This window comes from Peromyscus eremicus, chromosome 9, assembly GCF_949786415.1.
Source record: "Peromyscus eremicus chromosome 9, PerEre_H2_v1, whole genome shotgun sequence".
In the NCBI taxonomy this organism is placed as follows: Eukaryota; Metazoa; Chordata; class Mammalia; order Rodentia; family Cricetidae; genus Peromyscus; species Peromyscus eremicus.
In genome coordinates this window covers 56,185,757-56,208,503 of record NC_081425.1, presented here as the reverse complement: position 1 = coordinate 56,208,503, position 22,747 = coordinate 56,185,757, and the positions used below count along the sequence as shown (strand labels likewise).

The 22,747-nt window shown below is 49.1% G+C and overlaps 1 protein-coding gene across 1 annotated transcript in view; it reads left to right on the top strand.

Moving 5' to 3' along the window:
* Scara5 (scavenger receptor class A member 5) overlaps positions 1 to 22,747 on the top strand; it is an 86,623-nt gene that overhangs the window by 51,012 nt on the left and 12,864 nt on the right. The window contains exons 4-7 of the mRNA XM_059273452.1: positions 9,041 to 9,715; positions 15,482 to 15,562; positions 17,247 to 17,345; positions 18,650 to 18,697. Of these exons, the coding sequence (XP_059129435.1) occupies positions 9,041 to 9,715; positions 15,482 to 15,562; positions 17,247 to 17,345; positions 18,650 to 18,697 (903 nt within the window). The remainder of the gene's footprint in view (positions 1 to 9,040; positions 9,716 to 15,481; positions 15,563 to 17,246; positions 17,346 to 18,649; positions 18,698 to 22,747) is intronic.

The following is a 22,747-nucleotide window of genomic DNA, read 5'->3' as shown; positions in this document are numbered from 1 at the left end:
TGCTACACACATCAGAGCTCATGCTAGCAGCCCAGCTGTCCTCCTCTCCTTCCCTACCCTAACTCCAGTTCTAAGGGATCCAGCATTTTCTTCTGGTCTCCACAGGTACCTGCATTTTCTTGTTCATACCCCACACAGACACACATGCATACACATAATTTTAAAAAAACAGCTAAATTACTTCCGATGCATTATACTAATATATACTACATTATAGACTTTGAGCAAGTTTCCACATTCTTGTTAGGAATCTGCCCTGATCTCACCACTTCTGGAGGGAGGCACTTGCCAAGTGTCCTTCAATGTCCCTGCGGTCCTTCCACTCCTGAGGGCTGACAGTGTCATTGTTCACAGCTGGGAAAATCTAAAACAGGGCCTTCCAAGCACCAGCTCAAGGCCACCCTGCTAGTAGGAGTCAGGGGTAAGCCTATACTCCTTCCAAGGTCCCAGCACAAACCCTGCCTTATCATCAGGCCAGGGACACAGAAGACAGGCAGGCAGGTATCAGAAATCACAGAACATTGTATTCAAGGCAGAGTGTGGGGCAGGGGGAGGCTGAAAGGTAGCGGCCATGCCAGCAGGTCCAAAGAGGCGTCAGGAATAAGTGGCTTTTCGTGCTTTTCAGGTAAGCTGTGGCACTGGACTATGCTTCCTGAGGTCGTGGTGAGCAATTTAAGTGGGAAAAAAAAATCATTTATAAGCAGAGTTCATGGCCCGGGTGGCCGCTCACTGGGTCAGGTACTTGCTTGTGAGTGTGGGTTCCATCTGCTGGTACGAAAGAGCATTCTCTACTCACAGGGAGGGCAGCAGGAATCCATGTTCCATGTCTGTGTGTCTCCAGCTCCCTGGGGATAGTCTAAAACTCTGTTGCGGACTGAATGTTTGTACTCCATGCCCAGGAGAATTAAATTGGAGATGAGATTTAAAGGAGGGACTTAAGGAGGAGTGACGTCATAAGGGTGGGTCATGCTCCCACGGTCTTGTAAGGAGACAGCAGGAGAGCAGGTATGTGAGTGTCCTGCACACCCAGTAGGAGGCCTGAGAAGAAGCCCACCATGGGGAGCACCTTGAACTCAGACTTCCAACCTCCAGTGTGAGCCTCTCTCCGTCTGTGGTTTTCCATATCGCAGTGGAGCTGACTTCCACGACTGCCCCCTACTCCTAGGACTAGCTTAGTGAGACTTGTTCTCTGAACTCCAGAGTAACAGTGTAAGTTAGGGTCAGGCCCTCTGCATCATTTGAAGGCCAAACATCCAGCAAAAATGCAGGCATTTTGTCCCCCAAATGGGGAAAAGCTGCCAGGAATTTTTATTTGGTCCGTTGCTGTGTTTCCTTAGACACAGGGCCATGCTGGGCCATGCAAGCCTTCATAGTTGCCTGGGCTTCTTGCAGGGACCATCACAAGTGTTAGAGTGACCCTGACCATTCCCATCATGGACAAAGAGGAGGTGATAGGTGGAGGTGAGAAGATCCAACTACATCCTGGTGTTGAGGGGATAACGCGACACGGTGGCAATGCATAAGCCCCCGCCGTATCTTTTGTCCCAAGGTATTTGACTGGGAAAACACAAGTTAAACGATAAACTGATGTCCAGTTGCAGGACAAGTCTTGGCGGGACTAAACACAAAGCTCGAGCCCTATGTGTTTGCACTGGTCACACACAAAGGGAGGTTGCTCCTGCTTCTGTCCTGTACCTTGGGGTCAGGAGATACTAGTGAAGTGGGAAAACCAATCCGTGTCACACTCTGTGACAGACTCCTCACTAACAGTGCTGAAAGAATATTGGGCTCTGCTTTTGTGCGCATGTATGGGTATACATGCACATGTGCGAGAATGCACGTGGAGACCAAATGTCAGCCAGGAGGTGGCGCTCCCTGGGTGCTCTCCACCTTATTTTTGGAGGCAAGGTCTCTCATTGGCCTCAAATTGACTGAAATTGACTGGAAATGAACTGTCAGTGAGCCCCAGCGTCCGTCTGTCTATGTCTCACCAGTGCCGGGTCTGCAGATTCAGGCCACCATGCTCAGATTTTTTCCGTAGGCCTGGAACTCAGGTCCACGTGCTTGCACAGCAAGTACCTGACCCATGGAGCGGCCACCCGGGCCCTGAACTCTGCTTATAAATGATTTTTTTTTTTCACTTAAATTGCTCACCACGACCTCAGGAAGCATAGTCCAGTGCCACAGCTTACCTGAAAAGCACGAAAAGCCACTTATTCCTGACGCCTCTTTGGACCTGCTGGCATGGCCGCTACCTTTCATCCACCCCCTGCCCCATACTCTGCCTTGAATACAATGTTCTGTGATTTCTGATACCTGCCTGCCTGCCTGTCTTCTGTGTCCCTGGCCTGATGATAAGGCAGGGTTTGTGCTGGGACCTTGGAAGGAGTGTAGGCTTACCCCTGACTCCTACTAGCAGGGTGGCCTTGAGCTGGTGCCTGAAGGCCCTTTTTTAGATTTTCCCAGCTGTGAACAATGACACTGTCAGCCCTCAGGAGTGGAAGGACCGCAGGGACATTGAAGGACACTTGGCAAGTGCCTCCCTTCAGGACTTTTCTAGATTAAAAAAAGGGGGGAGGGGGACAGATGCTCCATGTAGCTTTGTAAGGTGGAGGACAGCTGCAGCTCTGGGGCCTTCCCTGCCTGGCAGCCAACCCTGTCCACACACCCTGCCACCTCTAGGATCTGCTTCACCTGAAAATGGATGTGGCCATTCCTACTCTCCAAGCTTACGGAGAAGTGCAAAAGAGCAACTTCTGAAAACCAGGACTGTTTGACAGACAGCAGATGGTGATAACTGCCATCTTCTCTCCTGCCTGGACTGACTACCCTGGCAGCAGATTCAGAGGAGAAAACCAGGAAGGGGCAGACAGCCCAAGTTCCCCCTTGCTTTATGCTCCAGACAATCTCTTGGCATCCCGTCTCAGATAATTAAGAGGATGAATTTTGTCCTCTGCACCTCCCAGGGAAAGGTGGGTTGAAAATGAAGTGGCATGATAGCTGTGTGGTCTTGTACAAAAATGCAGGATACAGGGCTGAAGGGTCGGCTCTATTGGTGAAGTTCTTGACTTACAAGCACAAGGACCTGAGTTCAATCCCCGGTAACCACATAAAAATTAGGACCTGTTGCCATGTAATCCCATTTGTAATCTGTTTGTAATCCCAGTGCTGGGAAAGTGGAGACAGGAGGATTCCTGGGGCTTACTGGTCAGCCAGCCTAATTAGCAAGATCTAGGTTTCAGTGAGAGACCCAGTCTCAAAAAACAAGTCAGACGGTGCTTGAGGAATGACACCTGAAACTGACTTACACACACACACACACACACACACACACACACACACATGACGCACGCACACATCTGATGAACATACGCCCCTCTCCCCCCACACTAATGCCCCATGTTCGTGTCACTAAACATCCTGCCTGTCACACACAAGGCCTTCACTGTTGTTAGTGCGCTCTTGCTATGCTGGGGAATAGCTATTTGGTCAGGCCACATCTGGAGCACCCTGACTGAGCCTGAAGATGATGGTGTACTCATGAACAGGACAGCTGACTGTGGCCAGGGAGCTGACTCAGAACTGAGTGTGGATGGAAAGCCAGGTGGAGCAAAACACTTTATAAGAAACGGGCTTATTCAGGAACCTGACCCTACTGCAGCCTGAGGCGGGGGTTTGTTCACACACTGACTATATATTGTCACAAAATAGCTACTAATTCATCAAGTAGGACCCAGCCATCAATACTGAGTCAGGTTCTTAAATTAAATAGCTGTGTGATTTCTACCGAGTACCCCAGCTCCAGCCGGGGTTTATGTTAGGGAACTCACTATCTTCCAAACTTATTCTGCATCTGAGTGTGTCTGTTACAAAGTTCGCTCTCCACATTCAATCCCCCATCAGAGAGGTGTTCATACTGGGGACCCTGGAGCCACACTTCCAGAGTCCAAAGTCAGTCTCCCCTATCTCCTGGCCCTGCGATCTTGTGTGTGACTTACCCTCTGCTTGCCTCAGTTTCCCCATTTGGAGCACGCGGATGCTAATGATATTTGAGGCTTATGTGGCAGGGTCTTTGAGACTCTTCGTCTTAGCATGGAAGGCTCGCAGAGGAATGTTTGGCACACGGCGAAGACTCGGGAGATGCCGGTTGTTATTGTTAGTCTATGGTTTACTTTTCCACTTGTGAAAGTATAAAAGTTGAAGAATCATTAAAGCACATTAAAAGTAGATATGCCAGGGAGGGAGATAAATGAGCTGTTTGCATAAACACGAATTAAGAGAGTCACACTCAAGCAAGAATTGTTCCCTGTTGAGGACAGCAACCATCTGGAAGGAATTAGAGGGGGAGGGGCGGGTCATGAGCAGAGAACACTCGGTGACTGTTGGAAGGAGATAATTCACTCTGCTGTGCGGAAATGGTCCCAAAGGAAGGACATTGCTCTGGGCTTGGCCGGCATGAGATGGGGCCCCGAAAATATTTGACCTCACAAACAGTGATCTGATTGGTCTACATACCTAAGCTATCTGGGCCATTCCAATGAACAAGCACATCACCTTGAAAAGGCTGCTTCTGTGACAGAATTATCCTAATAACACGGTGCCATGCTCTATCTGTGGAATGGACAATAGGAAAACCGTGAGGTGTAGTGAAGTAAGGGTGTATCGAAACTGACTCTCTTAAACATCTATGCTATAAGCATGAATTAGTGTAATTTGGGGAGAGTCATTGACTATGATTTTATTGTTTGGTTGGTTTTGGCTTTTGAGACAGAGGGGAGGTTGGTCTCACTCTGTAGCCCAGGCTGGCCTATAATTTACTATGTAGCCTAGGCTGGCTTCAAGCTCATGGCAATCCTCCTGCCTCAGCCACCTTTGTATTTGTTGCGAGCCCCCACATCTGGTTATGGGATTTTTTTTTTTTAAGTCACAAAAATGTCTATTTATCTTTTGCCTACTAAGCCAACTTCTGAGACTTTATTGTTATAAAAATCTTAAGTGAGAAAGAGAGAGAGAAAGAAAGGGGAGAAAAAAGAAAAAGTCTGCATTTATTTGCTGAGATAATAGTGTGTCCTCAGAAACTCCTTGCAGCCAGCAAAATTGTAAGAGACTAAGAGAAAGATGATAAAATTCTTGTGAAATAATTATAATTATAGTATTAAATGAAAAACTCTGCAGGAATGGCATTGTAAGGCCTGGGTATGCAAATGATGGAGCTGGGAAGGCTAAGCAAACAGTGCTTTGAAGGAGGGTGTGGGCTTGGGGAGGAGCTTTGAAGGAGGGTGTGGGCTTGGGGAGGAGCTCTGGAGGAGGGTGTGGGCTTGGGGAGGAGTTTCTTTCTAAGTTGGATTTGTATTCAGATTGGTTGTGCAATGATCAAGGACTCCCAGGGACTCCCTGGGAGGGGGAAAGGTAATTGTTAGCTGCCCCTATGTGGACACAGGCTTAGCTCCATTCCCTGGACAAAGAGAAAGACCTAGAGCCTCTAGGTACCAAAGAAGGGTCAGATGGGCAGGGCCTGGGGCCTTCAGGGCTGTGGATGAAGGAGGAGTTGCTTATTTCACTACCTGGTCTGTGGGAAAATGTGGCCTAAACCACCTGTGGCTTCAACCAAGGGGCTGGCACTCTTTCTCCCAGTCACTCCTAGTGACAACGTCAGAAGCAGAATCCTCACACCTCAGGGTGGCCTTCCCACCTCTGACGAACTGAGGTTTACCCGAGCTCTGGGGTGTCCTGAGCAGAGACTTAGGGGGAAGAGTTGGGATCTCTGTTCTCCACCTGCCCTGCCTCAGTTTCTCACCCCATGTCAGTGGGACATGCAGACACAGTGTCCTGGGCGATCTCTTCAGCTCACAGTCTGTGGAGTCCTGGCTTTGGCTGCTCATGGGTTCATCCCCCGTAAGCTGCTTTTATATTGACAGCTCTTTAGTTCACCCTCCGGAGGGTGGCAGTGGTGTGGGCCATGGGAACAAGAGTCAGGAGGCATGTCATCAATGGTCATTCCACCTCCTGGCCTCAGTCTCTTCCTCAGTAGAACATGGAAATGTCCAGTTCACCAGAGGCTGTGGGGATCCATTCAGTGGCTGGGCTCTGCAGAATCCAGAAGGGGGCAGACCATGCCTGGCTTGGGCCACATCACCAGAAGTCTCATGACCAAGATACAGGAACTTCTGCGAGGTTCCATCTGTCCATACTTTTGTTCATCCTTTAAGGTGTGATTGACGAACTAGAGCAATGACATATGGCAGCCAGCATGTCTGGAGGCCTTGAGAAAATGAATGAGGGAAGTGTGGATTTTAAGCAGAAAAGATCCTACATATTAAAGGGATGATGTGTTTCTTTGAAATTCTGAAGGGCCACCTTGGGAAATGTACAGGTCCTACATTCTACCAAAGGGAAAGATCCATGGATAAGAATGCAAAATATTCCAACTGTCAGAACTAACTGATAGTGGAGAGGCTGAGCGGACACTTGGCAGAGCGACTGGCTTTCACGGTCAGAGCAATGGGGAAAGCTGAAGTAGGCCTCCGAGGCTTCATTCACTCAACTCCACACCCCAGAACCTTGTCTAAAGCGACTTGCGTTTTCCAGAAGGGTCACTGTAGTGTGAATTGTTGGAGCACAAACAAAACATCACCCCAGGTCACCACAAGCACTGTGTGATTCCAGGAACATCACAGACGGGGTACAGCAGCGGGTGACCTTGTGGCCCTCAGCACCCATTTCCCTCTTTCTCCTCCACAGCCAGAATTCTGTTCATGGTACTTGTGACATCAGAATCAGAGACAGGAATCGAATCTTCACACTGCTTCTTATTCACACTGCTGGCAATCTGAGCAGATGAGCTCCAGCCAGCCGCTCTCACAGGGAGAAAACAGAGCAGAGCCAGTCAGTCCTTCCGGGGACTCAGATGTCAACCCCTCTGCTCAGGTGTCAGCCATGTTCCTGAGACGCGTGACGTCTGTGCCTCTCTGCTTACTCCATGTGTATTTCCCTCATTCTGTGGCTGTGTGGGCTCAAGAACTTCTAGAAATGCTGAGTCAAGTTAGTTTCTGCTGGTTTCAACTTTGTATTCCTCCAAGGGAGTCTGGGTTGAGGTGGGGAGTTATCACAGAACAAACAAACTCCCAGCAGTACTCAGATGGGATGCTGAGCTAGCAATCTGTGTACAGGCTGCTTCCCTTTTACCACATGGAGTGCAAGCGTGTCTCTATAATATAGAAGATAAGCATGCCTAGCAACACCCCTCCTGTCTCCTATCCTTCCCAGTGCAGAGTCCTCACAGAGAAGTTGTACGCCTGTTTTCTTGTTTGACCAAGCTTTGCACTAAGTTCCTGGACCTCTGGCTTTTGAGATTTCCAGAGCAGAATTATCTCATCCTTCCTGTCCTATAGCCACTGGTTTCCTTTTCAGACTCCACCAAGCAGAGCAGTGGTCCCTAGATACCCCAGCACCCAGGAGACACCACGATGCTAGAATCTAGTGATGAAGATTTCTCCTCAGGATATTTCATAACCAGGGAAAAGACCTCTATCCACAGGGAAATGTTGGGAGAGGCAGGGGTGGCTCATTTTGCTGGGGATGAACGTAGGGAACCTACAAGGGTGGAAGGGGGCAGAGAAGGGGAAGGCACAGATCTGAGACTCCCCCGTGCCCAGAGGTGCTGTTGCTGCAGCAGAAGGAGATGGGACCTTGAACAGAGGAAGCCACAAAGCCAGCACTGTAGCTGTCAGCCTGGCCCTGCCTGTTGCCTTATGGGATTGCTTTAGGCAGCTCCAGAGAAGGCACAGAGGAAAGCCCAGTTCTGGGATAGCTCACTGGGGTAGGATTTGCTGTGCTACCCTGGGCCACATTAACAGGTCTAGCTGTAAAAAGAGGTAGGTGTAATGGGATTGGCTTAGTCTGTTTGGGCCACTATAATGAAACACCTAAAACTGGATAATTTATGAGCAACAGAAATTTCTTGCCCATGGTTCTGGAGGCTGGAAGTCTAGGATCAAGGCCCCAGATGATTCAAGGCCTGATGGCACCTCTTGTATGTCCTGCTATGGGGATAGGGTGGACAGTTTCCTGGAACTTCATGCACAAGTCATAATTGTATTTGTGTTATGGAATTCTGCCCACATGACCTAGTCGCCTCCAAAAGGCCTCATCTCTTAATGTTATCATTAGCAATTAGGTTATTAAGTTCCCTTAGGTGCATGGAGAGAACTTTAGATGATTGCTGGTACCTACTTCCTGAGGTGGAAGGGATCATAACACACACTTTTTCCCAGTGTGTGTGTGCGTGTGCACATGCAACCAAGTTTAATTAGAGTTATTTACAGGAATGTGGGTAAGCAGTATTTAGGGGAGCACGGCCGGCTAACCAGAGGCCACATCATTGAAGAAAACATCTCCCTTCTCCAGCAGCCATTAACTACCAATAGCTCTTCAAGGAGGACAGAGCCTCATGAACCCCTCTCTCCTCTAGGACAGAATGTTGACAGACCAATCTTGTGTGGGTTCTGTGAGTTCATGAGGACAAAGGCCCTCCCATACTTGGAAGACATGCTTGTACACTAACCCTTCCTCCTGCACTTACAATTCTTCCCAACCCCTCTTCCAAGATGTTCCCTGGGCTTTGGAGGGAATAACCAATATCTTAAGTTGAATTCCACAAAACCTATCCAATCCATATCCAACATCTATCCAATGGAAAAAAAAAAAAACACCAGCCATTTCCTATGGATCAACTAACACATGATGTGTATATTTGTGCAGCAGAGCACAAACTAGGCTCCAACTTAGAGTGACTAGGAATCTTTTAAAGTTCCAAAGCCCACGTCCTGCCCAGTGTCAGCAATATCTACAGGTGATTATAGTGGCAGGTAGGTTTGAGGACCACTGACTGTTAGCATCTGAGATCGACTGAGGCACTCAGTATCAGCCATCCCTCCCTTTCATCCATCTTTTACTGAGCACATACTGTATGCCACAGGTTTGCCTGTTGCTGTCTGGACCTCCCTGCCCAACCCCTTCTCACTTCTCACCTCCTCCACAGTGTCCAGGCCCCGAAGTTCCCCAGATGACTTGAAGGCTCTGACTCGGAGTGTGAACCAGCTGAATGAGAGCTTCCGGGACATGCAGCTGCGGCTGCTGCAGCCTCCACAGCAGGCGGACCTGACAGAACAGGTGTGGAAGGTTCAGGATGCGCTGCAGAACCAGACAGACTCACTGCTGGCCCTGGCAGGCTTGGTGCAGCGGCTGGAGGGTACGCTGTGGGGGCTGCACGCGCAGGCGGCACAGACAGAGCAGGCGGTGGCCCTGCTGCGTGACCGCACTGGACAGCAAAGTGACTCCGCACAGCTGGAACTCTACCAGCTGCAGGTGGAGAGCAATCACAGCCAGCTCCTGCTGCAGCAGCATAAGGGCCTGCTGGATGGGCTGGCGCACAGGGTGGGCGTCCTGAGTGAGGAGCTGGCTGATGTGGGCGGCGCACTGCGTGGCCTCAACCACAGCCTGTCCTATGACGTGGCCCTGCACAGCACTCGGCTGCAGGACCTGCAGGTGCTGGTGAGCAATGCCAGTGCGGACACACGCCGCATGAGGCTGGTGCACATGGACATGGAGATGCAACTTAAGCAGGAGTTGGCCATGCTCAACGTGGTGACTGAGGACCTGCGTCTCAAGGACTGGGAACACTCCATTGCCCTGAGGAACATCACCCTTGCCAAAGGTACTTGAGTGACCCAATCCAGTCCATAGTGCCTCCTGCTAGCCCTTCCTGCTCAGGCCTCCCCCTACAAAGCTTAGCCTAAGGACCTACCCCAGAGTGATAGTGTAAGCTCACATCTTCACCTTTAAGTCTTACACTGTATGACTCTGAAATGTTCTGCCCAAATGAGTGGAGCTCCAAGGACTGGAGAATTCCAAACTTGAACCTGGCCTACTAGGCTGTTAGAAAAATATGTTTGTCCAGGTAGAGTACATTTGATTCATTTCCTGAGTACAATTGGTTGCATGTGCTGGCACATGCCTGTAAGCCAGCACTCAGGAGAGGGAAGTGGGAAGATCAACAGATGGAGGCCAGGCTGGTCTATACAAGAAGACCTTATATATGAATGAATGAAGTTATTAATGAATGGGTTACTACTGCTCTGATGAAACACCATGACCAAAATCAGATTGGAGAAGGAGTTTATTTGGCTTACACATCCTCATCATAGTCAATTATTGAAGGAAGTTGCGGGGAGGAACTTAAACAGAGGAGGAACCTGGAGGCAGGAGCTGATGCAGAGGCCATGGAGGGGTGCTGTTTATTAGCTTGCTCTCTGTAGCTTGCTTAGCCTCCTTTCTTATAGAACCCCAAACCACCAGCACTGGGGTTGTACCACCCACAAGCCCTACAGGCTTGCCTGATCTTATGGAAGCATTTTTCTCAATGGAGACTCCCTTCTCTCCTATGATTCTATGTCAAACTGACAAAACTAGCCAGCCCACCCGACAACTGTTAGCCCAGAGACCCAACTCTCTTCTGATAACCCAGCCTCTCCCCTGTCAGGGCTGTGCAATTCGTAAAATCCTGGTTGGTCTGGCAGTCGGCACTGCAGAAACTGTCCTCTTTGGTATGGCTGCTGCATGTTGCTGTACCAGGGGCATGCCACACAGCATCTCTCAAGAGCAGCACCTCTCTGGGGATGTGTCACTGTCCCCTTGTGTGCTGGCATGAGCACCGAGACCCAGGAAGCTTAAATAGCCTGCCCAGATTGCAGAGTGGGGCGGGAGTAGAGCCGGGTTTGGGAGTCCATGCTTCTGTGAGTCCTGGTATGCTCTCTGGAGCATCCCCTTCGGTCCTGTCTGCCTTCCACTTACACACAGAAGTAGACAGAACCACCTGCATCTCTCCAGTTCACTTTCAGCCCTGTGTCCTCTTTTCATCATGCTATAGTCCCTCCTCTGAGCTGCCACAGTGACCAGAGGAGGCTATAATCACCCTTAGGGCCTTCAGCAGTGCATATCCAGAGTGCGCTTGTATGTATCCATGCTTTTCTATACTACTGTTGGAGTAGCCTTCCTGTCATAGTTCTATCTAATTTCTCTCTAATTCATTCCTCTCTAAACACACATGTACACATTCATGCACACACATGTGCATACATGCCTATACAGACATTTAGAAACACAAAAATACACCTGAATGTATAGTTCACATGCACAGACACATTCACAAACACAGGTACCTGCATACATAACTCACATGTGTTTATACATATGTACACAGACAACTACATACATAACTCACATGTACTACATGCATAGGTATATACATGCACAAGCACACATGTAGACACCTCCATGCATAATTCAGGAGCATACATACATTCATATGCACAAATACCTGCATACAATTCACATGAATATGTTCACATATGAACAGACACACACACACACACATATGAATGCATAATTCATAGGTACACACATATGCACATATACACAGACATCTACATGCATAACTCATATGTATACACACATGCAGACAGACACCTACACAACACCCTCCCCTTTGCTCTCTTCTGGCTCAGAATCCACAAATACTCAAGTGCATGTCTTTTTCAAAGATGAGGGCATTTACATTGTCCTCGGGCTTGCCCCAAATGGTTTTCATTCTCTCACTTTGCTGTGCAGTTTTCTGTGGGCTTTGACTCCAGTTCATCTTTCGGGGACATTCAGCAGGGCATTGTTTTGTTTTTCTGCTTTGGATTTTTCAGCATCAATGAGGTCTGTCAAAATCTGTCTGTGGGATTTAGAGGCACAGAGAATGTAGGTTATCAGAGAGGATGGTATTCCTGGAGGAGGAAGGAAAATCAGAGAGGGGAGACATGCCAGAAGTCACTGGGACAGCAAGCCTTGAGGCCGGCCACCCAGCCGTACACAGATGGCTAAAATGCAAGCCTTCTAAAATTCTTTGGATTGGGACTAGGCCTCTAAAATCATCTAATCTAATACTCCTATATCATAGTGGAGAGCCACAAGGTCCCGAGAGTGGAAGTGACTTATCCAAGTCAAATGTCAAGCCAGACATAGAAAGCACACCACTTAATTAATGCAAACAAGTTTGCAAAGCAGCTTCACTTGGCAGCTGCTTTATTTTCGACAGAAAACACCATCTAGTGGATGGAGGAGGGAGTCCTCCTCAGAATGTGGTGCTAAGGAGTGTGGGCTGGGCTCTAGGTCTGCCAAGGGGACTCTGGCTCCCAGTTAATAGAAGTGGACCATTGCTATAAATGGAGCCACTTGTGAAACAAGTATATCTGATGTAGGAGGATTGGGGTAGGTGTAAAGGTCCTGGGTGGGTTATATGACCCTCTGTCCTCCCACCCTCTTCAAAGTGGATGCAGGATACTCTGAGAAGGTGAGTAGATGGATGCATCCTGTCCCCGTTCCTTTGCCCTTGAGGGTCTCTCCAGCAGGGATGCCCCTGGACCTCGTGGACATGCTGTTCTCCTGGCTGTGGAATGGAGCTGGCAGTCTCTGCCCTGTCCTTTTCTTAGTTCAGGATGTTTTGGATGAGGAAGGAGACACCCTGCTCTTATGTTGTAGAAAGAGTAGATGCCCAGGGCCCTGTAGTTTTGGAAACGGAAGCAGAGCAGTCAGTGACCGGGTCCATGTGGGCTCAGATAGTAGACAGACTTTGTCCCAACCCCCTCCACACTGTACTCTACTTCAGAAAATGAAAAGACACGAGACTGTAAAAATCTGAGAAGTAAAAAGGATCACGTGAGCAAGGCTGGCCATAACTAAGGCTCTAACTACATATACTGCCCAAAAGTCACCTCAGAATGCCAGCTGTGGGTTGGCACAGTTGTAGAGGGCTCAGTTCTTGGAGCCCAGGGTCCCTGGCAGGGAGAGATGAAGAGTGTCATGGGGTGAAGTGTGTGGGGTGGGGAGAATCTAGCAACAGAGATTTGTGCTAGGTTTCCTTTGCTGCAGAGTTTGACCTGGAGGGGAGACTTCTGGATTCAGGATGGGGATGGGGTACAGGGTGGGAGTGATGGAACTCATTTGAATCTTATCCCTGCCTTTCATGGACGGTGTAATTCTTGGTAAAAACAGGTTTCACATATTGATCCTGTTATCTGAAAATTGGAATAAAAAATAAGATGATGCCTAACAACTCCAGCTTTCCTTAAATGCTTTATGTAACCCGTGAATTTAAAAGATGTTGACCACTTTTTCCTTGCTCTTGTGCCATTGTGTTGTTAATAGCTGTCAGCTTTGGTTAAGGTCTGAGGACAGTGCCAACTTTCGGAATGTATCAGTACATCTCGATCTTGGCAGCTGGGTTGTTTTGTATGTATTAACACCCTGTGACCTCAGATACTCATTTATTTGTCAAATATTGATTGTGCAAGGCACTGGTCTGCTGTGAGCCTACATGTTTTGTTTCCTGGGAGAACACCACAGACTGGGGCTAAAAATAGCAGTTTATTGTCTAGAGGTTGCATGGTTAACCAAGGCATCCATAGGGTCTCATCACTCCGAAACTCAGAGGGAGGGTCCTTCCTGTGTCTTCTGAACTTCCGGTGGCCGGGGCAGTCTTGGTCTTCAGATGCCTCATTCCCATCTCTGCTTCCATTGTCCTGTGTCTTTGTCTATTTACAGGACTCCGGTCACAAGATTAGGGTCCATCCCACTCCAGTATGACCTTAACTAATCACATCTGTAGACACCCAATGTCCCAAGAAAGGTGAAGAGGTTCTGGGGATGGATGAGTTGGGAGCACTACTCAGCCAGTAGAGCAAGGGGTGAGTGCTTGCAGCCTGGGTTCCCATAGCAGGGCCAGGTATACAGGATGCTGTTGGGAAGTGGAAAAGAAAAAGAAAAAAAGAACACAGGGCAAGCAGGGCAAGGCTGTGTGAGGTCTGCATCAAAATACCCCAGGTCTGCTTCTCCAGCTTATGCCTGTACCAGCAAGAACCATGGGACCGAGAAAGGTCACCAACCAAGTGACAAGAAGCATCCCCAGCTTGTAGACATATGAAGTTGACAGGGAGGACTTCTAGGCTCACCAGCCTGGGAACAGCAGGTGCCAGAATGAATGGCAGGAAGGTGGGAAGGGTAGGATGTCTGACCTCATGGGTGTGGCCGAAAGGCTAAGTGCCCGACAGACCTGGACTGAAAGCATGGCTCCTTCACCAGCTGGCTGCCTGTGTGGCCTCAGACAAGTAACTTCAGCACATGGCAGAGCCATGGAGACTGAATTCAGTCACGTATGCTTGAATCTCGGCCACACTGCAGCCTCTCCTGGAAGGAAGCCCCACTCACAAGCAATTAGAGACCGTATCCTCCACCCAGGTGCCCAGCTGGAAACCCGAGCTTAGCTTGGCCTTCTCCACCACTTCCCCAGGGAGAGCCAAAAGCTGTCCTACTTTCTAAACAGCCTGGCCATTCCACATGTCTCTGACGGCCACTTTCCTAACCCAGGGCTCTTCCACCTGAGTGGACCACAGCCTCTGCCTCCCTGCCTCTCACCTTCCTCCTGTCCTCCCCTCTCTCACACACAGCCCACCCATCTTCCTCCCTTCCCCGTGTGCAGACCTGATGGGACTCTCCCACCAGACCCCTTCCAAGGCTTCTAGTACTCCCCTGTCAGGGTCAAGTCCAGCCCCTGGCCTCCCAATACCCCCACTTTCCCAGCCCACTGAGACTCTCCTGCTGGTTTCACCAGGGCTTACACAGCTGCATCTTTGCCTTAAGCTCCTGTAGGGACTGCTTCCTCTGCACAGAACTCTCCACTCTGTCTTGGTCAGCCCTGACCACTGAAATGGAGGCTGGGGGAACTTAGACCACGGGCATTTCTTTCTTTTCAGTTCTGAAAGCCAGAAGACTGAGTTCGGGGTACTTGCATAGTTGGGTTCAGTGGAGGGCTTCCTTTCCTGGTGTATATATGACTACTTGTTTATTGTATTCCGGCAGCACAGGGGCAGGGATGAAGGGAGAGGAAAGGCATACATGAGTGCCAGTACCAAGCTCAATGGTGTCCCCTAACCCCAGACAGAAGATGGGAGCTTATGATATAGCCCAGGCTGGCCCTAAGCTCACCATCCTTCTACCTCTGCCTCCTGAGGAAGTGCTAGGGCTACAGGTGTGCACTACCAGAACTGACCTTCCTCACTTCATAAAGCCACTAATCCCATTGAGGAGGGCCCCATCCTCATGACCTCATATAAACCCAGTCCTCTCCTACAGCCCCACCTTTCCAAGCCATAACCTTGAGGGTAAGAATTTCAACATATAGATTTGAGAGAGGCAGTAATAGCCCCGAATACCCTTCACCCTTCTTAGCTAGCACCTATTTCTTCTTGAGATTTCGTGGAACCTCCCCTGGTGGCCCCCAAAGCTGAGTAGCTGGCATCTATGTGCTTCCAAAGAAGAATTCTGACTCTTCCTCTCATCACGGGCTTTCTAGTCCTCTAATCTTCTTGTTGTCATTTTCCAGGGCCACCAGGACCCAAAGGTGACCAGGGCAATGAAGGGAAGGAGGGAAAGCCAGGTACTCCTGGATTCCCTGGACTTCGAGGTAATGGGGTACCCTGCGAGGGACTGGGGGAGGGTTTCAAGTCCATCCCTGACCCTCTCTTTGTTGGAATAAGAGACTTGCATTGTTCTTCCACTGGATAACTAAGAGGTTGTCAATCTAACCATAGAACAGGCCACATGCTTTTCCCTAAGAAGTACCAGGATCTTAAGGGAAGAACATACAAGAGTCCCCAGGTCCCCAAGGCACTGCCCGCATAGGAATCAGGGTTCACATGGCCAGGACCTTGGAGTGAAGGTGTTCTATGATGCTAGGGGCCTGACACTCCCCTGCCCCATCTCACTTCCCGATGTCTGATTTCCCATGGCTGGTGGGGGGTGGTATTTAGGACCTTCTAGAAAGATTATATTCTTCTTAGGCTCATAGTCTTAGAAGTTTCTTATCAGGGACTCTGTCAAACATGGGAGTCTGCCCATTCCTGAGCCTGTGCTGCATGCAACATTCCTCTGAGTGAAGAGGCTTCAAAATGATGCAGGGAGAAGAAGCCTTGTGGGGAAGGTTCTAGTTGTCTCTTTTAGGAATTATTCCTGCCCAATCTCTAGGTACATTTCAGACAATAGAGAGAAGATGGGCAGGGCAGGGCAGGGCAGGGCAGGGCAGGGCAGGGGAGATCTCCAGCCTGACCTCCATTCCGTCCTCAGCTCTATGGCTGAGGATGCCCTGAGGCTCTCAGGACCATGGAGTCACTTTTCCTGCCTCATGAATCATAGGGTGGGGAGCTTTGGGCACATCTCACATTAGGCTCAGAGATCAGTTGCCACAGGACTCTTAGACTCTGGGAAAAGATGCCTCATGTCAAGAAGGGAATGAAGACATTCCATCAATTTCTTTGACGTTCTCACACCCTTGGGAGGCCACTGTCCTCCTCCAGTCATTTGATATTAGCCCTGGGGTAGTAACTGGGAGATAGGTTTCTTGCGCTGTGGAAAAAAAGCCCAATGAAAACCAGCTTGTTCTCCAAGCAGGAAAGAACAATTAGGCAGTTGATTAAGAGAGCTGTGTTCTGCAGCGATGACTAGACTTGGGTCAGGACTCTTGGGGGCCTTGGGCTCTTGCCCCATAAAATTTTTTGTTGATTCTGGCTCACCATGGTGCATTCAGTGCAGGCTGTGGCCACAGGGTCTGATGGCCAAGACCTGGAACACGAGACCTAACAGGGCGGCAGGCTATGCACCCATTGACTGGTGTTGGGGACATCCTCATAGTTTTGGCTCTTTGTTTGTGAAAAGAAAGGGGGTGTTTTGTTTTTCTTTAAATAGATTAAGGCATTATCTCACCCTCCACTCACCCATTAATGCTGTCCCCATAGCATCCCCTTCCTACTGACCAATGAGCCTCTTAGCCTATACCTGGCACACAGAAAATAATCCAAAAGATGTTTTTGAAATTTAGAAGTCCAGCATGCTTATGGGTATCTGAATGGGACTGGCTACCCACTCAGTACCATCCACTCACAGCACTACTAGGCCTTTCAAGGATGAAGGGCCAGGGAAGGGTGATAAAAGTGCACACGGGGATGCTCTGAGCTGACCTGCAGGATGCCAAGCAAGAGGAAGCAAAGGCTACAGAAGACCAAGTTCACATTCATCACTAATCTAGACAGTGGCATCTAAGGGACCTTTCAGTTCTGAGTCTGCAGCTCCACCCTTGTCTCTTTTCACCCCAGGTCTGCCCGGAGAGAGAGGTACCCCAGGACTGCCTGGTCCCAAGGGTGATGATGGGAAATTAGGGGCCACAGGCCCCATGGGCATGCGTGGATTCAAAGGTAATACTGAAGTTTACCGCACCCTGGAGCCTCATATACCTTCAGTCCTTGAGCAGCCTAGGAGTGCTGGAGTGAGTGGACCAGGAGTCACACTCAGCCTGTGCCATCTAACAGAGCGCCCCCCCCCCCCGTGTGTGTGTGTGTGTGTGTGTGTGTGTGTGTGTGTGTACATATATATCTCAGCACACCTCCCCTCATCACTGCAGAAGACAAGGATACCTGATGTTCCTTGCACAGGCCGCCCACATTTCACTCACTATCAGGATAACCTAGAAAAAGGACTATTCATCATCCCCACCCTGCATCTGAGAGGTCTCCTCTCTTGATCATTGGAAAAGCGTATTCTACTCTCGGGTGATAAAAAGAACTGAGGTTTTTCTTTCGTGATCCTAATTTGAAAACATGTAGCTTTTAAAGGTGGTATAAAGATAGTCCGTGCTTGTTGAAAGACAGCTAGGTAGTACAGACACGTAGGAAGGGTCCAGTAAATAGGAAGTCCTTTCTTCCTTGGCTCCATTAACTCTTACTCTTCAGAATAACCACTGTGAGTTCTTTGGAGCACACGCTGCTGGATGTTTCCCTAAATGTGTTCAACCATGTATGTGGTTCGTTTTGTTTTGTTTTATTTTGTTTCAAACCTCGGATCACAGTAAATACTCTCTCCTGGCGTTTTCTGACTGGCTTTCTTCACCCACGGTATGTAGTGGGCTTTTGACTTGCAGATGTATGTCTGGAAAGCCTTAAAATAGAACCCCCCTTGCCTTTGTATTGCCCACCGAACAGTGCCAGGATAGTCTCTTTCTTTATAGAGTGAGGAGGAAGCTGGGGAAAACTCTGATCTTTTAATGCAACCCTGGAAAGGAACTTCTACAAGTCCTTGAAAACTCTGCTTCATGTTTTACAGTCTCCCCTACCAGAAAACCCAGCCTGAGTATAACCTGTCTCCATAGACAGCTGGAGCTCAGTCCCCTTCCTCACTGTGGTTGTACGAATGAACTTGGGTGTGAATTTCTCCACCTCTGACTGACTTTGCTTCATTGCTCCCCTGCCCCATTGCAGGCATCCCTTGATGTTGTGTGGTAGATGGGGCTCTCTTGTACTTCCTTCCACTAAGTAAACTTTCTCACTCCTTCCCAGCCTGACCAGAGCAGATGTCATAATTATGTTCCCCACAGTGCCCTCTGGTGGCTGCTGGATGCTGCCTGAGGGTTTCCCTGGCCGTGGGTTAGCAAATCCAAAGATAACGTCTTATTAACAAATTGGGTTTGTTTCCCCTCCTAATGCCTGTTTTCCTTCTGTTGCAGGTGAGCGAGGCCCGAAAGGAGAGAAAGGAGAGAGAGGAGAGATATACGGTAAGGAAGTTCTGCTGGGTTACTGAGTGCTGTGGGGATATAGTGGAGCCCTGGAAGGTCAGGGGCCAGCGCTGGAGCCATGCAGTGGGCCTTGAATGTCAAAGAGCCTCCCCTTTTTCCTTTTTCTTTTAGCTCCCACTGGCCCAGCAACAGGGATCCACAAACCCTAAGGGGGTTGGCCTGGGGTTGTTGGATGGATCTAGAGGTTTCCTCCCAGCAGTATCACTAGCTGCCTGTATACAATCTTTGGACTTCCATTTAGTCATCTATAAAGTGGAGAGAATAAGAGTCCTGATCTCTTAGCGCTATGGTGAGAATTGACCAAGTTGGTCCATGTATGACAGAGTCTGGATGCCTAATTCAGGGCACATGAAGTAGTAGCCATTAGCATTGCATGTCATACACCCACTCAGACATACTTCCTAAAATCACTGGAGATATTTGACAAAACACAGCTTCAGACTTTGCAGAAGCAGCTCATGCGATGCTCAGGGAAGGGTGCAGAGGCTAAGTGGAACACCTCAGGTCTTCTTCTTTGCTACTTCTGGGGCCATGAGGCTAGAGACACTCCCTGGAGCACCATGTCGCTTTATGTGGGAGTGGGCATCTCTGATGAAACCCTTCCTGTCATAGCTGCAAGCTGGCTGCTCTGGCTGGACCACATTTCTGTGAGATGTATTTTCCCCCAGTGTGCTACATGCAGACTCCAGGGAGATTGCCGGGGAAGAACGCATAGACCCTTCCAGCCAAGTTCCAAACAAGAACAGAACATCCAGCACATGGCACCATTGGCTCTGAGTCTATATTCAGGAGGGCATGGGTGAATTAGCAGGTCTGTGGGCACCTGTGTTCTGGATGTTGCTCTGGGGAATGTGGCCTGGGTACAGGTGCTGGGGAAGTACAATCCGGCACATTACCGAGGACCTCCTCCAAAGGACAGGGTGGCAAATGTGGTCTTTAGGGTACTGCCTACTCCTGCGCGAAGTATCAAGCTTTTGCGGCAGAATGCTGCCGAGGTGGCTGAGAAGGACTGGAGTGTGGCATTTAATTCTGAGAAATAAACAGCGTGTGTGGGGTTGGGCAGGAAGGGAGGAACTGTGTGGAAAGATGACCTTTGAGAGTGAGATCAGAAAGACTGCCCGCATACCAGAGGGGTCTCACCAGAAACTGTCTGCCAACTCTTAGCTGACTTGAGAACCCAAACCGGAGGTCACAGCCAGTAGAGTGAGCATGGTCACTCTTCCTGGACAGAGCTGCTTGGGCTCTGAGGCTGAGGTGGTGGAAGATAAAGCTGAATGGTGTGAGGCTCCCCAGCTAGAGGCTGGGGAAGAGTGCCCATCCACTTGACCTTATAGTCTATGGACTGCCCAGCCAGGGACTGACATCAGCTCTGGATGTGTTTCCCAGGGGAGGGAAAGTTTCTTTCCTGTCTTGAGAAGACTACACCCAGACTGGAGCCCAGGGCTCACACAGAAAGCAGACACAAGCTTGTACAAAACTCTTAGCTTCTCCTCAGGGACCCCAGAAATGGTCTCCTCGTGCTGTGGAACTAGAAGGTGAGGGGGCTTGGCAGACTGGAAGCTATTCACGGCATGAGGAAGGGCACAGGCAGGCCTTCTAGAACCATGGATTGGAAAGATCCATCATTTTCCTTCCCCACTGTCAGAGGCCCAGAACTGAACACTGGGGCCCTGGCTTCCTGAATCTGGAATGAAAAGTCAGGTCACAGTCTTGGGACAGTGGAGTCTTGGATGGTAGGGCTGGGCTCTCCAAAGTTCCTAGTGAGTCCCTTCTCCCTCGTAGCTCTAGATGCTGCTAGAAGGCCCAGGCTGATGGGACCTTTGCCTCAGTTCCGAACTGAGGTCTGAGTCTGCGATGCAGCAGGGTTGCCTTCCCACAGCCTCAGCTTCCTAGGTTGCTTTAGGCCCAGCCAAGTCATATGCAGATGCCTGCTGTCTTTCCTCAGCCCTCCTGTCCCTGAGGTATTAGTTATATCCCCGAGACCCAAGCTCTGAGGAGCAGCCCACAGCTCATCTTTCAGAAAAGTATGGAAATCGTGACGGACACAATGCCTACTCCTGGGGCTTTCTTAGTCATTCCCTTGGCCGTGGGCAGACCCATTGTGGGATCTATGGGGTCCAAAGTGTGAGTTCCCAGTCCCAGAGAGTCTCAAAGCCCTGAGCTGGTGGTGCAGGGCCAGGTCATCAGACTGAGTTCTGGCAACTAGTGCCTTTGCCAGAGGCTTGAAACCTTTACCAAATACTTCGGGTTCACCTGCATTGCAAATGCCCAAGGTTGCTACAGGGAGTGTTACTATAGTAACAGTGTTCATGACAGCATCAAGATGGACACCTCTCACTGGCTAGTGGATAGTGTGTGGTATTAGAGAAAGCTCCTGGGGACCATGTTTGCAGGCAGTGTTAGGATGCTTTTCAGAACAAAAATCTTGCCAGTGTTTACCCGTATTGAAGATGGAGTCGTGGCATTTGAGGGTTTGGATAGATTTCAGATCTCTTCCTGTTCCATTCCCAGCTCCACCCCTGCAGGTCATTGAACAGAGACCAAGAACAGGAAAGTGGAGGGACTCCAAGGTTACCCACATAGATGATGGCTGCACTGGATCTAGAATCCAGATCGCTGGGTGTTTTTCTTGATGAGAAGTAAAGAATTTTATTTTTCCCTTCAAGCCTTAGACATCAATCATCCCATTAAATATTTGGCTTTTGGAGATTTGGCCAGGGGGAAAACAAGATTCATACACACATTCCAAGGAAGACAAACATTTGTTTTACCTTGGTGTATGATCTGTTTGCAAGATAAATATATATGTGTATAGGTGAAGTTTTGTTTAAATCCCAGGGCATGAGTTTTCAGCAGTATTTTTTTTAACAGCTTTAAGCTCAGATTGCTTAAAAATGTTTTTTTTTTCTTAGTTTGGTTTCACAAGGAGGAAAAAAATGTGCAGCTGAATGTGGAGTGAATTCCGAGGTGATATTAGTTGATAGTTATCATTGGAAGTTCAGAAAACTGGGAAAATGCTTAATATTTTGTGTGTGTTTTGTTGTTTTAGTAAAGGGGGTTCTGGGTCCCAGAGGACCCTCCTCCAACACACACACACACACACACACACACACACACGCACACGCACACGCACACGCACACGCACGCGCACGCACATGCGCGCACACACACACACACACACACACACACACACACGTATGCAACAGCAATGTTGAGCTCAAAATAAATGGACAAGGGCTAGGGGATGGTTCAGTGACGAAGAGGCTGAATGTGGCTGTGTGCACCTGTAACCCTAATGCTATGGGGGTGGAGACAGGAGGATCTTCTATACATACGTGGGCATGCACACACATACATACCCCACACACAGAATGAATGAGGGACCAAAGGAGAGAGATTCCAGATAGTTTTCCGATGGCTGCTGAGATGTTGCTACCTCTATTTAAAATAAGGAAGGGGAAGGCACTCCTTGAAGTGTGTAGATTGCTGTCCTCCCATACCTGGGCCTTGGAGAATTTGTTTAGAATAATGTCACACCAAAAGCTATCCTTATCTCAGGCCTGAAGAGACGAGGCTGTTGCTTCCATGGTGAGCAAAGAATAGTGCTTTGTTAACTATGCATATAACCTAGAATCCATGTGTAACTCGAATGTCTCAGCAACAATGTGATTTAAGGGGAAAACGTGGTTCTAAGCAAAATGGGCCATTTGCATAGCACTGCTAATATCTGCTCTTCCTGGTAGGTGGGAGAGAGATTCTGGAAGCATCGATTTCTCAGTTTTCACAGTGATCTACAAGAATCATAGTTATACCCATGGTAGGGAGAATGAGGGAGTGGAAGTTGAGAGGAATCTGCCCAGTGGTCACTGACATTCTTCGTAAGAGAAGTCCAGGACATGAGTAAGGCCTGTCTGGTCTTGAGTCCACACACCACTCCTTCTGCTACCATTGACTCAGCTCAGGTCTTCCTGGGCTGTGATGTCCATCCTGACTGCTAATAGCTGTATTCTAAACACATCTAAGTGAATA